A 15,033-nucleotide genomic window follows, 5' to 3' on the forward strand; every position below is an offset into this window, starting at 1 on the left:
TTACTTCACTACATTTGAATGCCCTCACATTACTGAGTAAAAAAATATTGATGGTGAAAAATTAAATTAATAATAATGTTTGTTTATTTAATAATAATAAATAAACTCAGAAATTTAAACTTCTGAGTCCCAGAACTGATGGCCAATTGCGTGGCCTTGCCTTGCGCGCACTCTTTCCATTGTCTACTAATCAGGTCGTAATCTGGTGCACATTTTTTTCCAAAAGGATGAGATTGTTCTATCTTTAAATCTTCTATCTATCAGGTTCTGTGGGATCCTGTGGACAATTTATTGTGAAAAGTGGAACCTGTGGGCACTGTATTTTGAATAGCTGGATCCTGTGAGCACTTACTTTTAAATTGTGGGATCCTTTGAGCATTTTTTAATTTTTGATGTGGGATCCTGTGGGCATTTTATTGTGAGTAGTGGAATCCTGTTGCATTTTAGTTTGATTTGTGGCATCTTGTGGGCACTTAATTTTGTGTGCATTTTGTTTTTTGAATAATTTGTAATTTAAATTTCTTTATTCTTATCATAGTGTTGTCCGTTGGACAATTGGACTGAAAATTGTTTGCACTTTATGGTACAGGTTGCGACTGTCCTTGTGCTGTGAGGAAGTATGTTCCTGAGCCCAGCTGATCTTTTTGCAAGTGTGGATGTGCACTTAAATACGCATTGAAATCGATTAAAACTTTTGAATCTGGTTCATGATTCATTCATGCATTAAATAACTGAAAGTAACTAAGTAACTTTTACTCAAATTACATTTTAAATGAAGTACTTTTGTACTTTTACTCGAGTAAATTTTGAGATGGGTAATTTTACTTTTACTCTGAGTAGATTTTAGGCAAAGTAATTATACTTTTACTCAATTACAATTTTTCAGTACTCTTTCCACCTCTGGTATATATATATATATATATATATATATATATATATAATCAAGACACTCACTATACTCTTTGTGACGTACGGCTGACATTTTGAAATGTATTTTCCTGCATTCTATTCTCTTCGTGGTTCGACCCAGTTTGTCTAGTTCACTGCTCTCCTGGTTTCTCCCTTTTTGTGCCTGTGTCTATTTTTTCTTCTTTTTGTGTATACCTGACCTGGACTGCTTTTTTGACATTGCCTTTGGATTATGTCTGGATCCCTCTGCCCAGTTTTTGCCCCCGTTTAATTCGATAAACAAAGTGTGTTTAAGTCTGTGTGCAATTGTGACTAAGTCTGTGTGCAATTGTGACTAATATGTACCCTGCATCACAGTGTAGGGGTTTCACCTACTAATCCTTTAAAGTAGATATAATTTGTTTTACCTTAATAATTAATCAGTCTCATTAATTTAGAATCATATTAATCAGTCTCATTAATTTAGAATCTCATATTCTAATTATACCAGAACCACAAGTTTAGTAATCAACTAAAGGTAATTAATGGTTTGGTATCTGAAGGATTTAACTATGAATTCTTTGGAGGTTTTGGCATCAACCACTTTTGAATGACATCAACACAGACAATTTGGTGAAAATAAATGATACATTTATTTAAAACCAACTATTCTAAAACAAACAGCATCAACAAGGATCAGTACATTTACAGTGAAGTCTGGGTATCTAGTGTGTGTGTGTGTGTGTAAGAAGGGGAGGAGAGTAATGTGTGCACGCGCTTGTGCGCGTGGTGTAAGAAGGGGAGGAGAGTAATGTGTGCACGCGCTTGTGCTCGTGTGAGGAGGCGGGAGTTTAAACAGTAGATCAGCGTGACTGTGTTATGAGCTCAGCTGGTTTATTCCAACGTGGTCAGAACAAAGTGTAATAGAGCTGGCTAAATAACTAAAAATTAATGTGGTGTATCTGAGAATGGGGAAGACTACAAGTTGTCCACTAATCAAGTAAATAAAAGATGGTGGCATGCACAGCAAAGAGAGCTTTGTATATACAAATCTTGATGAAGATTATGAAAATGAAGTTAAACACATTCAGAGTGTATTAACAGAAAACTTGGTTAACTCTGCAGTTCAAGTAACTTTGCCCTACTATAAACTATGCTCAGCGGTAAGAGTCTCACATGTTGAGGGTTTTGGGTGGTTTCCTCGTCCTCCCCAAATTCTCCTGGAATTAGGAGGGAATTTCCACCGCCGGCTCCTCGTTGATATAAAGCGACGTCGTCCAGGTGTGCTGGGGAATCGTCCAGGAATGCGAGTCTCGTTCACGGTTTAACGACAGGGAGTTGATCGCCTTTGTTTCACTCCGTGTGGCCGCGTTAACAAGCTTGATTGAAGTAGTTCGGTGAATCTGTTGTCGCGGTAACGTTGATTGGTTGCTGGTTAGATTGCACCATAACTCGGGCTCGTTAATTAAGTAATACGACTTTCAGCTGTTTGCTGTTAGTCGTAGCAAAGTTTGCGTGTTCTCAAAGAAAACCGGAGAGAGAGAAATGACTGAGCCTCTCTTTAATAGGTCTAACCTCAGTGTCAGTCAAACCAGAGAGAGAGATGAATGGCTGTTCAGGGTATTTAAACACCTGAACTGTAGACACACCCTTACTTCCGTCAGAGCAAGCTTGTTCCATGTGTTGCCAGTGGTACCGCCACCTGCTGGTTTAGCATGGTACCTACACTACTTATGCATCACACATTTTTATTTCTCTCCGCAATGTGGTCAGTCAATGAAATGTAGTTAATGTAGTTAATTTTAACAGAAAATATTTGGAATTAATAAAGAAAGAAAACCTCATAAAATAATAAAGAATGAAATGGTCTTGCATTGCATTGTGGTAGATTTTTTTTAAACTGTACTAAAAGGAGATTTATTATTTTAAAAAAGCAAATTTACTTTTAAAAGTACATAAATATTTAACTTAATATTTATTAAAACTCTGTAATGACACCACACTTCACTGTTTTCATTCCAGATTAAATTGACAGAAAACTCACCTGAGAATCTCCAGTTTACTGTTTGAACACTTCAGTCCAGCACAGAGCTGCTCATCTCCTGAATCTTTTAGGTAATTATTATTAATCTCCAGCTCTTTCAGTGAGTTTTCTCTTTGTAGAACTGATGTGAGAGATTTGCAAGACTCCTCAGTAAGACCACAGCCAGACAGTCTGTAAAGGAGGAGTAAATACAGTACAAAATGCAGATCAATCAGATGATGCTGGATTCCAGAATCTGAACTGCTGATTAAATTATCCTCTGTATCTGTCACGCAGCTCAACCCTGGAGACTGCAACTCCCAGAATGCCCCACATTGTCTGACCCGTTCCTCCTCCCCTCAGTACTAGTTCACACCTGGTTCTCATCATAGGCTTCCATATATATCAGGACACTCACTAAACTCTTTGTGAAGTATTGCCGACATTTTGAAAGCATACCAAGAGTTTTTTCTTGCATTCTATTCTCTTTGTGGTTCGACCCAGTTTGTCTAGTTCACTGCTCTCCTGGATTCTCCCTTTTTGTACCTCTGTCTGTTTTTTCTTCTTTTTGTGTATACCTGACCTGGACTGCTTTTTTGACATTGCCTTTAGATTACGTCTGGATCCCTCTGCCCAGTTTTTGCCTCCATTTAATTCGATAAACAAAGTGTGTTTAAGTCTGTGTGCGATTGTGACTAATATGTACCCTGCATCACAGTATCTTGTAAAATAGGATGAAATTAATTGCATTAACAGATAAAAAAGTATCAAAGCAGAGGCCAGTAACTGTAGTGGAAGCTTCACCCTGTGCTTTATAATAAACTACTAACATGGTGAGGTCTTGTATCCATTCCTACACCACCAAACACCTTCCATAATATTAAAACTAATAATCCTAACGTGTTTAACTCTGAACTTTGATATAATGTAGTCAAATGTATGTGCACAAGCACTGAAAAGGTGGATTTTTCATGATGTCATTTTAATATTGGGAATTTGTCATATGTGTAAATGAAATCAAAAGATATTGCCACATTTTCTTTCACAGTAGTGTGGATGTTGAAATTGTCTTGCATTGCATTGTGGTAGATTTTTTTTTACTGTACTTAAAGCAGGTTTATTATTTTAAAAAAGGAAATTAACTTTTAAAAGTACATAAATATTTATCTTAATATTTCCTAAATCTCTGTAATGACACCACACTTCACTGTTTCCATTCTAGATTAAATTGACAGAAAACTCACCTGAGAATCTCTAGTTTACTGTTTGAACTCTTCAGTCCAGAACAGAGCCGCTCCACCCCTGAATCTTTTATGTTATTATTATTAATCTCCAGCTCTTTCAGTGAGTTTTCTCTTTGTAGAACTGATGTGAGAGATTTGCAAGCCTCCTCACTGAGACCACAGCCAGACAGTCTGTAAAGGAGTAAATACAGTACAAAATGCAGATCAATCAGATGATGCTAGATTCCAGAATCTGAACTGCTGATTAAATTATCCTCTGTATGTGTCACGCAGCTCAACCCTGGAGACTGCAACTCCCAGAATGCCCCATGTTGTCTGACCCGTTCCTCCTCCCCTCAGTACTAGTTCGCACCTGGTTCTCATCATATATATATATATATATATTAGTGGTGGACCGTTAATGGCGTTAATGGCGTTCGTTAATTTGATACTCTTATCGGGCGATATAAAAATTATCGCCGTTAACCTTATGCTGCAGATTCGCACGCCCGGTGGCCATTTTTAACATTTTTGACATAGTTCACATTAAAACTAGATATCTCAAGTTGTACATATAGGAAAATTATCATTCATGGCTCAAACTGAAGTAGGCAGTTGGGGGAACATATTAATACACTTCAGTATCATATTCACATAATTTGGTTTATTTTAGAGCCTCTATTGCAGATGCTAATATGCCAGGAATGTCAAAAATGCTGACTTGAACTTGAACATGACTGGAATGTATATTCACATAGTTATTCAAATGTGGTATCAGAAATTACAATAAATTTCGCTAGGGTCTTTTCTAACAACACAGAAAAAATGGAGCAAATCCATGCAAGCATTGAAAAGTTATTCAGCTTTATCCAAGGTATGTCAAGTGCACCACACCCATGTCTAAATATGCCACACCCGACACACACCATTAGCCAACTAAGCTAACATGCCAACAAATTCCTTACACGAAACCGAGGAGCTACGACAAACAACAATGTTGCACATATTACAGCAAGACCAGAAAATTCCAATGACTAAATTTCATGTCCAAATATGAACGTTATGATATCATATTTATGTCCAATATAGTCCGACAGCATAAGCTAGGTTACCGTAGCCAACTCCGGTAGCATCCGACACGATACAGAGTGCTGCAGCACTCAAACGCTCTAAAACTGTTTATAATCTAACGCTTAGTTAATGTTTAGTATTAGAATATATATTTTGTACAATATCGCTTATGAAAAATTATCCATTGTTACTCACAGTACGTAGAATCGCGTCGCAGCCGGTGTACCGTCTCACTTCCGGGTTGGCGAAAATTCCGAAAATTGCTCATATATTCCACACAAAGTAATCCGTTTATGTTCAAAAGTATCCACAATCCGCATAAAAACGAACAAAATAATCCATGGCTGCTTCAGTTTCGCCGAACAGTGTGTTCTGGGGAGCTTAGCTTAGGTTAGCAAAGGGTTAGCTTATGTTGCTATGCTAGCGGCCGAAATTGGAAATGAAGCGCCAGTTTCCGAGGGCTCAATTTAAAAATATACTTGACCAATCATGTCATATGAGGGCTGGTTAGCTTCGGAAGGATGTACACTATTGGTTAGAACAGCTTTCAATCACTTCTGAGGCTCCAGCTTGTCTCTGTGGGCTTATTGGTTCACCCTCTCCCCCTCCCCTTCGCACCTCGCCGGGGGAGAGGTTGTAAAACCTGTCATTCAAAGTCACTACCCCACTTTAGACCAATAAAAACCACTCAAATCAAAGCAGAACCGCTGCAGCTTTGTAATGAGGGATCAAATCAGCGTTAAAAACGCTTCTGTGACGCTTAGGGGGCAGATTTGTCGGAGTGTCTCATTCAGGAAGCGGATTTTGGAAAATTTTGCAGTGAGGTGAGCAAGCTTTTTAAGGTACTTAACCACAACGGATCTACGCTGTTAAGGTCTTAAATTAAAGCCTTATTAGTAAACGATTTTTAGGTGACAAAACATTAAGACATTTCACAACATAAATATGTTTTGTAAACGGATATGTCGGGAGACCCCCTCGCGGGGTGCACTTTTGTGGTCAACTTCAAAGCCGGATATCTTGCGATCGGCTGCACGTAGACGGCTGAAACTCGGTAGGCATGTAGATGGGATAGGAAATTTTGATTTAAGCGCTTTTGTTCGGAGATTCATTAATGTTTAATATGTTTTATATCGCCGTAAAGGAGCTGGGCCCGCCGGCGGGCCCACTAGGGGGCGCTTCTGCATAAGTTGGGTTGGGAACTGGGTCAAAATGGGTAAGCAAACTATGATGACTTTTAACTTGATAGTTTAGCTCGGCTGTATTCCTAACCAAATTGCACAGTAGGGGCGAGAACGAGTTTTTAAACCTGTGAATTACAAATCGTCCGTGTGTTTACATGGATGCAGCCACGAAGTCGCCAGGTTTGCTTCATGGAAAATTCATTTTAGGAACGTAAAGTGTTACCGGAGCGGAGCTCGGAGCGGTCGTTTTCTGCATGGTCCTAGTGCTAGATTCATCGCTATTTAAATATTTGTTTTTAACCGTTAAAAATATCAGGACCAAAACCGGCTTTTGAAAAAGTCCCCCTCAAATTACGTCCGTGAGGTTAAATGTACTAAATGTTGGCTTACATTTCAAATATCATGTTTAGCTGAATAAAAATGTTATCAACTCCTTTTAATGTACAGTATGTAGGCTTACAAATTCATGTTTAATTGAATAAACCGTTGAACACGAGTAGCCTACATTTTATTGAGCATGTTTTTTTTCTTCAAGTATCAAAGTAGAACAGCTTTCTCAAGCAGTCATTGATGCATTTTGGAAACAGGAGATGAGCCCCTGGTCTAATGCACCCTCTGTATTAAGAAACCCTATCTCAAAAACTGACTTTTAGTCATTACTTGGGTAGCACGCATATGAGTCATTTTAATATAGATTAATCTAGATTAATTTCAAGATTTCAGTGAGATTAATCTAGATTGAAAAAAATTAATCTATGCCCACCCCTAATATATATATATTGTGATGGAAGTTTGATGATTTCCATTTGTTAGGCTTTCTTAGTATACATTAAACACATTAGATATAGGTGTTAGAGATCTTTTTACATATATGTGTGTTACTCCTGGCACTGAAGTCGTCCTTGTGGCTTCAGTAGGCCTCAGATGTGTTTGTGTTCTCTCTGGACGGCCTCGGCTCAGTCCTAATCTGATGTTCCTCTGGTGTTCCTAAACTGACCTCGCTGGAGGCGCCTAATCTCTACTTGGAAGGGGCCACGGCGACACTCAGTCCACCATGCCATCACGAGGATGCTGAGCATGGAGGGGGCATGTGGGGGGAGAGGCTAATATGCATCGGTCAAATCAGTGTTAATTATTTCATGTAATGTCCGATCACGTTTAGTTAATCACCTCATGTTCACCTCGTGGTCACCGTGTGTATTGATGAGTAAAAGTATAAAAGATGAGAGTTTGGAGTGGGGAATTAGCTCGCTGTGACAGACGCCTTGTGTGTATGTAACTGAGATCTCTGGATTAATCCATGCAATGTTAAAATAAATCATTGTACTTTATTATCTTACCCAACTGCTTCTGAGTTTTATTGTTCTCACCATTTAAGGGTTTCAGAATTTCAACCACAACATATATATCAGGACACTCACTATACTCTTTGTGAAGTATGGCTGACATTTTGAAATGTATTTTCCTGCATTCTATTCTCTTCGTGGTTTGACTCAGTTTGTCTAGTTCACTGCTCTCCTGGATTCTCCCTTTCTGTACATCTGTCTGTTTTTTCTTCTTTTTGTGTATACCTGACCTGGACTGCTTTTTTGACATTGCCTTTGGATTATGTCTGGATCCCTCTGCCCAGTTGTTGCCTCCATTTACTTCAATAAACAAAGTGTGTTTAAGTCTGTGTGCGTTTGTGACTAATATGTACCCTGCATCACAGTATCTTGTAAAATAGGATGAAATTAATTGCATTAACAGATTAAAATTATCAAAGCAGAGGCCAGTAACTGTAGTGGAGGCTTCACCCTGTGCTTTATAATAAACTACTAACATGGTGAGGTCTCGTATCCATTCCTACACCACCAAACACCCTCCATAATATTAAAACTAATAATCCTAACGCGTTTAGCTCTGAACTTTGATATAATGTAGTCAAAAGTATGTGCACAAGCACTGAAAAGGTGGATTTTTAATGATGTCATTTTAAGATAGATAGATAGATAGATAGATAGATAGATAGATAGATAGATAGCCAAAATTACTCATTCCAATAATAGATAGATAGATAGATAGATCTTTATTGATCCCTTTGGGAGGTTTCCCTCAGGGAAATTAAGATTCCAGCAGCACAATGACAGAATAGAACAGTGATAAAAATAGAAGATTAAAAAGAGATAGTGATAACAGAGATTAAGCTATTACTAATAATAATAAATACAAACACAGAATAAAAAATAAACAATACTAAAAAACAATAGAATAAAAAACAATAGAATATAAAGAGCCAAAGATGTATTGCACCTGCTTATTGCACTGTTTAAAATGTTATTGCACTGGATATGTTGTAATGAGCCTTAAGGTTATTGTGCGTAGTCCGGTTAGTGTTTGAGTGATCAGTCCATTTTCCTGTGGCCCCTCCTCCCCTGCAAAGAGGAGTTGTACAATCCGATGGCATGCAGGACAAAGGAGTTTTTGTACCTGTTGGTCCTGCACTTTGGAAGGAGCAGTCGGTCGCTGAACAGACTCCTCTGGTTACTGATGACAGTGTTCAGAGGATGACTGGCATCGTCCATGATGCCCAGCAGTTTGTCTAGGGTCCTCTTCTCTGCCACAGTCACCAGAGTGTCCAGCTTCATGCCGACCACCGAGCCAGCCCGTCTGATGAGTTTGTTCAGTCTGTGTGTGTCCTTCTTGGATATGCTGCTCCCCCAGCACACCACAGTGTAGAATAGGACACTGGCAACCACAGACTGATAAAACATCCACAGGAGTTTCCTGCAGATGCCAAACGATCGCAGCCTCCTCAGGAAGTACAACCTGCTCTGTCCCTTTCTGTACAGGTGGTCATTATTACAGGACGAGTCCATCTTGTTGTCCAACCACAGCCCAAGGTACTTGTATGAGTCCACAGACTCCACCTCAACACCCTCTATTAGTACTGGTTGTGACTTTGGTCTGGACTTCCCAAAGTCAATGACCAGCTCCTTGGTCTTTGAGGAGTTGAGCTGCAGGTGGCTGCTGTGGCACCAGACAGTGAAGTCCCTCACCAGGCTCCTGTACTCCTCCTCTTGGTCATCCCTGATACACCCCACTATAGCTGTATCATCAGCAAACCTCTGAATATGACACAACTCCGAGTTGTAGCAGAAGTCCGCGGTGTACAGGGTGAAAAGAAGAGGGGCCAGCACCATGCCCTGCGGAGCTCCAATACTGCTGATCACAGTGTCAGACGTGATGTTTCTCAGCCTGACGTACTGTGGCCTGTCAGTAAGGTAGCTGTAGATCCATGTGACCAGGCAGGGGTCCACTCGCATCCTGGTCAGTTTATCATGAAGCATAAGGGGCTGAATGGTGTTGAAGGCACTTGAAAAGTCCAAGAAGAGGATCCTCACAGTGCCTTTTCCCTTATCCAGGTGTGAGTGGGCTCGGTGTAATAGGTAGAGGATGGCATCTTCTACACCAACACCTGCCCGGTACGCAAACTGCAGACAGTCCTGGGCATGTTGCACCTGTGGTCTGAGGAGACAGAGGAAGAGCTGCTCAAAGGTCTTCATGAGGTGTGATGTGAGTGCCACTGGTCGAAAGTCGTTCAGCTCACTGGTCCGGTTCTTTTTGGGCACAGGAACAATACACGAAGTCTTCCAGAGAGTAGGCACTCTCCCCAGTTGTAGGCTGAGGTTGAAGACCCGTTGGAGTGGTTCACCCAGTTCCGCAGCGCAGGTCCTTAGTAAACGTGGACACACCTTGTCCGGGCCTGCTGCTTTACTGGAGTGGAGTTTCCTCAGCTGTCCCCTCACCTGGTCTGCAGTGATGTGTGGGGGGCTCTGTGATGAGATGGGGGTGGAGGAGGAGGAGGAGGAGGAGGAGGCTGTTGTAGTAAATGGTGAAAGGCGTGTTGAGGGAAGAGGGAGATATGGCTGGAGTGAGGGAGAGGGTGGGGGAGACATGGACTGGTTGAACCGGTTGAAGAAGTTATTCATCTCGTTAGCCTTCTCAACAGTCCCTCCTATGGCTCTGGTCTTTGTGTTGTGGCCAGTGATGGTCTTAACACCTTTCCAGACCTCCCTCATGTTGTTTTCTTCAAGCTTTTGCTCCACCTTTCTCCTATAGCTGTCCTTAGCTTCCCTTACACAGCGTTTCACCTCCTGCTGTGCTGCTTTCATTGCCCCCCTGTCCCTGCTCCGGAATGCGGCCTTCTTCCTGTTGAGGACAGCTTTGACTTCCTGCGTTACCCATGGCTTGTTATTAGGGTAACACCGTACAGTCTTCATGGGGGAAACCACGTCTACACAGAAGTTGAGATAATCCGTCAGACAGTGTGTCATCCCCTCTATGTCCTCACAGTGTGGGCTAAGCAGCACATCCCAGTCCGTGGTGTCGAAGCAGTCTCTGAGGGCATCTTCCATTCCAGGAGACCACCTCCTGATGGTGTTGGTTGTAACAGGCTGCCTTTGAACCAGGGGTGTGTACTCTGGCTGTAGGTAGACTAGATTGTGGTCAGACTTGCCTAGTGGGGGGAGGGGAGTGGCTGTGTATGCATCCCTGATACTAGCATACAGTAAATCAATGGTCCTGTTTTTCCTTGTTGGGCAATCCACGACCTGGTAAAAGGCAGCTAGGGTAGAGTCCAAAGTGGCATGATTAAAGTCTCCAGAGATGATCATAAAGGCCTCAGGATGCTGCGTTTGCAGCCTCGCTGTGACCAAATGGATCTTCTCACATGCCTTGGCTGCATCTGCGGTCGGAGGAATGTAAACAATCACGGTAATCACGTGACTGAACTCCCTCGGTAGGTAGTATGGCCGCATGCTAACCGCTAGCAACTCCAAGTCCGAGCAACAAAAGACCGTCTTCACAGTGATGTGTCCAGGGTTACACCAGCGGTTGTTGACATAAATGATGAGCCCCCCACCTTTGCTTTTTCCGCATGCTTTAGTGTCCCTGTCGGCTCTCACAGCAGTGAAACCCCGCAGGTCCACGTTAGCATCCGGTACTAGCTGGGTTAGCCAAGTCTCCGTAAATATAAACAAGCTGCACTCACGGTAGATCCGCTGGTTGTTCAAATAATATTGGGAATTTGTCATATGTGTAAATGAAATCAAAAGATATTGCCACATTTTCTTTCACAGTAGTGTGGATGTGGATGTCTGGATTTGGAACATTAATAACACACTTGGGGCAGAGCTGTTTTACAACCTGTGTGTTTGTCACTTCTATGCATGTGTGTGTATATGTGTGTGTGTGTGTGTGTGTGTGTGTGTGAGTGTTCAGCTCTGTGTAGGAGTATGAACGTTTCCATAAATACCCACATACATTTGAACAAGGGCTCATCTGAGTCTCTTTAGAGTGTTACATTTCTCTTCTAGGAGATTCTGGAAATCTACTTATGCATCACACATTTTTCTTTCTCTCTGCAATGTGGTGAGTCAATGAAATGTAGTTAATTTTAACAGAAAATATTTGGAATTAGTAAAGAAAGAAAACCTCATAAAATAATAAAGAATTAAATTGTCTTGCATTGTATTGTGGTAGATTTTTTTTATAATGTACTCAAAGGAGGTTTATTCGCTAGTTGCACGGGATGACGTGTTACTACTTCTGGTTTTTCGAGGGTGCGCGTGAATAGTTCCGCTCCGGCACACAGGACAGACGCGCAGAAGCGAAGATGGCTGTGTTTTACACTAGGTGCCTCCAAGACCTACCAAAGATTACCATCACCCATGTGCATCGGATAGTCCAAGCGGCCAGCTCAACCCCGAGGAGCAAAAGGGAAAAAGGATATAAGATGTATATATCCAGTTACATCGACAACTATGAAGGTATGTCACACCATTACACAGCTAGCTAGCCAGCCTAGTTAGCTACACACCCACCCTGTGATTTAGCTGAGCTTATTGTCTAACTAGGACTCTAACGACGGTTGTATCCAGTGTCAGATGTTTTAATGACATTCAGTGTAACTTTTATGTATATTGTAAATGATGTCCTGTTTAAATGCCCACAGTTTCAAACAGAGATTCGTCAGGGAGAGTGAGCATCAGGGCTACCTGTTACAGGTCGATGAGGAAGAGTGAAAAACCTCACAACCTCAGAGTAGGGAGGAAAAACAGTGTTTGTTGGTTCACAGCCTCAGTTGTTATTTACTGTATATTTAGTATAATACATGCAGGGTCCAAATATCTTAATGACTTGGCAGTGGTAAGTATTTTGTACCCTGCGCCTGTTCCTTTGTTTTACTAACACTGTTTTACTAACACAGTTCAGTGATTCACTAACTTTAAAATATTTGAAGAAAATTGAGACAAGGGATATGATAAAAGGTAGATAAGTTTATCGTTATTTCTTATATTGCAGCAAGAGGGAGTAAACTTATATTGCTTATACTCTTGGTGATACAATTGATAACCTGCCGTGATTAAGCCCAGGGGTGTCCCGACTTGTGTGTAAAGGTCTGGGTTGGAAGCAGGTATTTGCTACATAATGAGCAGCAAAAAACATATAATTAAACAAGTGTAATCAGTTGTTTAAGCATCTATTGTTATATATTTGGCTGGAATAAAAACCTGCAGCCACACCATTCCTTTGCATATAAAATTGGACACCACTCATTTAGCCTGAGATTTTGACTGGTTTTTTTTTATGTTTAGATTGTCTTTGAAGACCGTGTACCGGTGGACATTGCAGTGGCTGGGACAGCACTCTGCAACCACAATGTTGCACTACTGTTTCAGACTGCACACTACTCCACACTGAACCTGGCTGCTGTACCCCCAGTCCTAAGCTGCACAGAAACAGAACAACGCTGGCACAAGCCAAGAACCATGGTGAGTATGTGTTCCCAACCATACCAAAGTTAAATTATTTCTTCAACAAGCTACATTATGAGCTGATGTACTATGTCACATCAACAAACATTTAAAGTAGTGTGATCATTCTTTTATGTAATTAATAGGGTGTGAAACCAGGCAGAGTAAGTGACATGGTATTTTTGTCCAAGCCGAAGCAGTTTACAGTTGCTGATGGTGTAAGGTAAAATGAATTTTCCTATGTATGCTTTGCTTACTGTATAACCTTTGTTGTATGAGTGTACAAAGTCCTTACTGTGGAATTCGATTTTTCAAAGGAGTAAACGTTACAAGGCAGTGCGAGGGGAGCTGCCAGATCCAGATGTCCTCAAAGTTGATGAGCAGTACAAGGACTTCACTGCAGACATTGCTCCACTCATCACCACCATGGCCATAAGTGCTGACGTCCCGCTGGTTGATTCAGCTTTTGGGAAAGTCCAGGCGGGTAGTCCCATATCCTACCAGCATCCAGTACCAGTGAGTCGGGTTGTAGTACACCATCCAGATGCCCCTCTGCCACCACCTCTACCTGTAGACGGCTATAGGCTTGAGCCTACTAACTGCCAGTTTGTGTGCAGTCACCAACAACACATCCATCTGCAGTCACTTGTCACTACATTTGACATGGCAAGGAAGATAGAGGTTGCCACCAGAGAGCAGAGCAACTCTGTGGAGTGGCACCGAGTCAGGGGGCCAAGAATAACATCCTCCCGATTCAGGGAAATATGCCATGTCAGAGGTCAGAGTTCTGCAGAAATGGAGTGAATCAAACTGCTGCAATGAAGAGGGGATTGGCACTGGAACCGGTTGCCATACAGGAGTACTGCAGAATAAAAAACACCAATTACTGGCCTTGTGGGTTTGTCATCCACCTTGATGCCCCCTAGTTAGGGGCATCTCCTAATGGTCTGGTGTTTGACCCGACTGAGAGCCCACCCTTTGGACTGGTGGAAATTAAATGCCCCAATGCAAAAAGCTATGTGGACTGTAGCTACCTGAAAATGCAGAGTGGCACACTGAAATTGAAGCAGACTCACAGTTACTACTGGCAGGTACAAGGCCAGCTCCTACTTACAGGTATGGAGTGGTGTGATTTTGTTGTATTTGCAGAGGATGATATTCTCATTCAGCGCATATACAGAGACTGTGAAGTGGCTAAAACCATTAGAGAGAAGGGAGATTTTTTATTTTTTTATTTTTACATGTCAGTGTAATGACTTCTCATCACGTTTGGCAGTTATCTATTTAAAATGCAGTAAATTTATGAACTAATGATATTTTAATGATTGATTCTTAATAAATCTTAAATGTGTTGACATTGAGTCCTTTTCTTTATGCTACCATGCTTTCCCATATGTGTAAAACAATGCCGAAACCAGACTGAGCAGAATCTTATACAGAGAGACAGAAGAACTACAAGATGTAAATATAGAACTGCCCTATATTTGTAGAGCTGATAAAATAAATTAAGGTGGCATTAAAGTTGTACTCATTTAGTGTATAATAAAAAAAGATGTAATACAGAAACTGAATAATGGTTGTTTAACACTAGAATGACTAAAGCATGACTTGGTTGACTTGGTTGTTTCCAAGCATGAAATATGCATATATAAACTGCCATAACCCTCACTGAAATAATGAAATTGAATTGAGCTCTCTTCTTTTCTGTATATCTCTACTAAATTGGTAAGTTACAGTGTTACTAGTAGTAAGTACTAGTGTTACAGAGAGAAAAGGAAGAGACTGAGATGTTACACTAACAACAATCAATAATGTAGTGTATACAGTGTGGATGTCTATATGTAACT

General features: G+C 41.0%; 2 protein-coding genes across 6 annotated transcripts in view; one reads left to right on the forward strand and one right to left on the reverse strand.

Annotated features, from left to right (window-relative positions):
* LOC143525581 (NACHT, LRR and PYD domains-containing protein 3-like) overlaps positions 1-15,033 on the reverse strand; it is a 67,933-nt gene that overhangs the window by 37,270 nt on the left and 15,630 nt on the right. For 4 of the 5 annotated variants that reach the window (XM_077019708.1, XM_077019727.1, XM_077019737.1 and 1 more), the window contains exons 8-9: positions 4,156-4,326; positions 2,933-3,103 (exon numbers count right to left, since the gene is read on the reverse strand). In XM_077019708.1, the coding sequence (XP_076875823.1) occupies positions 2,933-3,103; positions 4,156-4,326 (342 nt within the window). Of the gene's footprint in view, positions 1-1,543; positions 2,292-2,932; positions 3,104-4,155; positions 4,327-15,033 lie in introns of those variants that run through there. The other variant, XM_077019747.1, reaches the window with a different exon arrangement.
* LOC143526076 (uncharacterized) lies at positions 12,060-13,990 on the forward strand. Its single transcript, XM_077020703.1, has 4 exons — positions 12,060-12,199; positions 13,028-13,204; positions 13,333-13,409; positions 13,504-13,990. The coding sequence occupies exons 1-4, from the start codon at positions 12,194-12,196 to the stop codon at positions 13,988-13,990; spliced, it is 747 nt and encodes a 248-aa protein (XP_076876818.1). The 5' UTR covers positions 12,060-12,193.

Source organism: Brachyhypopomus gauderio, chromosome 1 (assembly GCF_052324685.1).
Source record: "Brachyhypopomus gauderio isolate BG-103 chromosome 1, BGAUD_0.2, whole genome shotgun sequence".
Classification (NCBI taxonomy): domain Eukaryota; kingdom Metazoa; phylum Chordata; class Actinopteri; order Gymnotiformes; family Hypopomidae; genus Brachyhypopomus; species Brachyhypopomus gauderio.

What these genes read in the sequence shown, in the direction of transcription:
- LOC143526076 (XM_077020703.1), top strand. An exon ending in GGCACAAGCCAAGAACCATG is followed by an intron (nt 13,205 to 13,332) that starts GTGAGTATGTGT and finishes TGTAATTAATAG; the next exon opens with GGTGTGAAACCAGGCAGAGT. An exon ending in ACAGTTGCTGATGGTGTAAG is followed by an intron (nt 13,410 to 13,503) that starts GTAAAATGAATT and finishes GATTTTTCAAAG; the next exon opens with GAGTAAACGTTACAAGGCAG.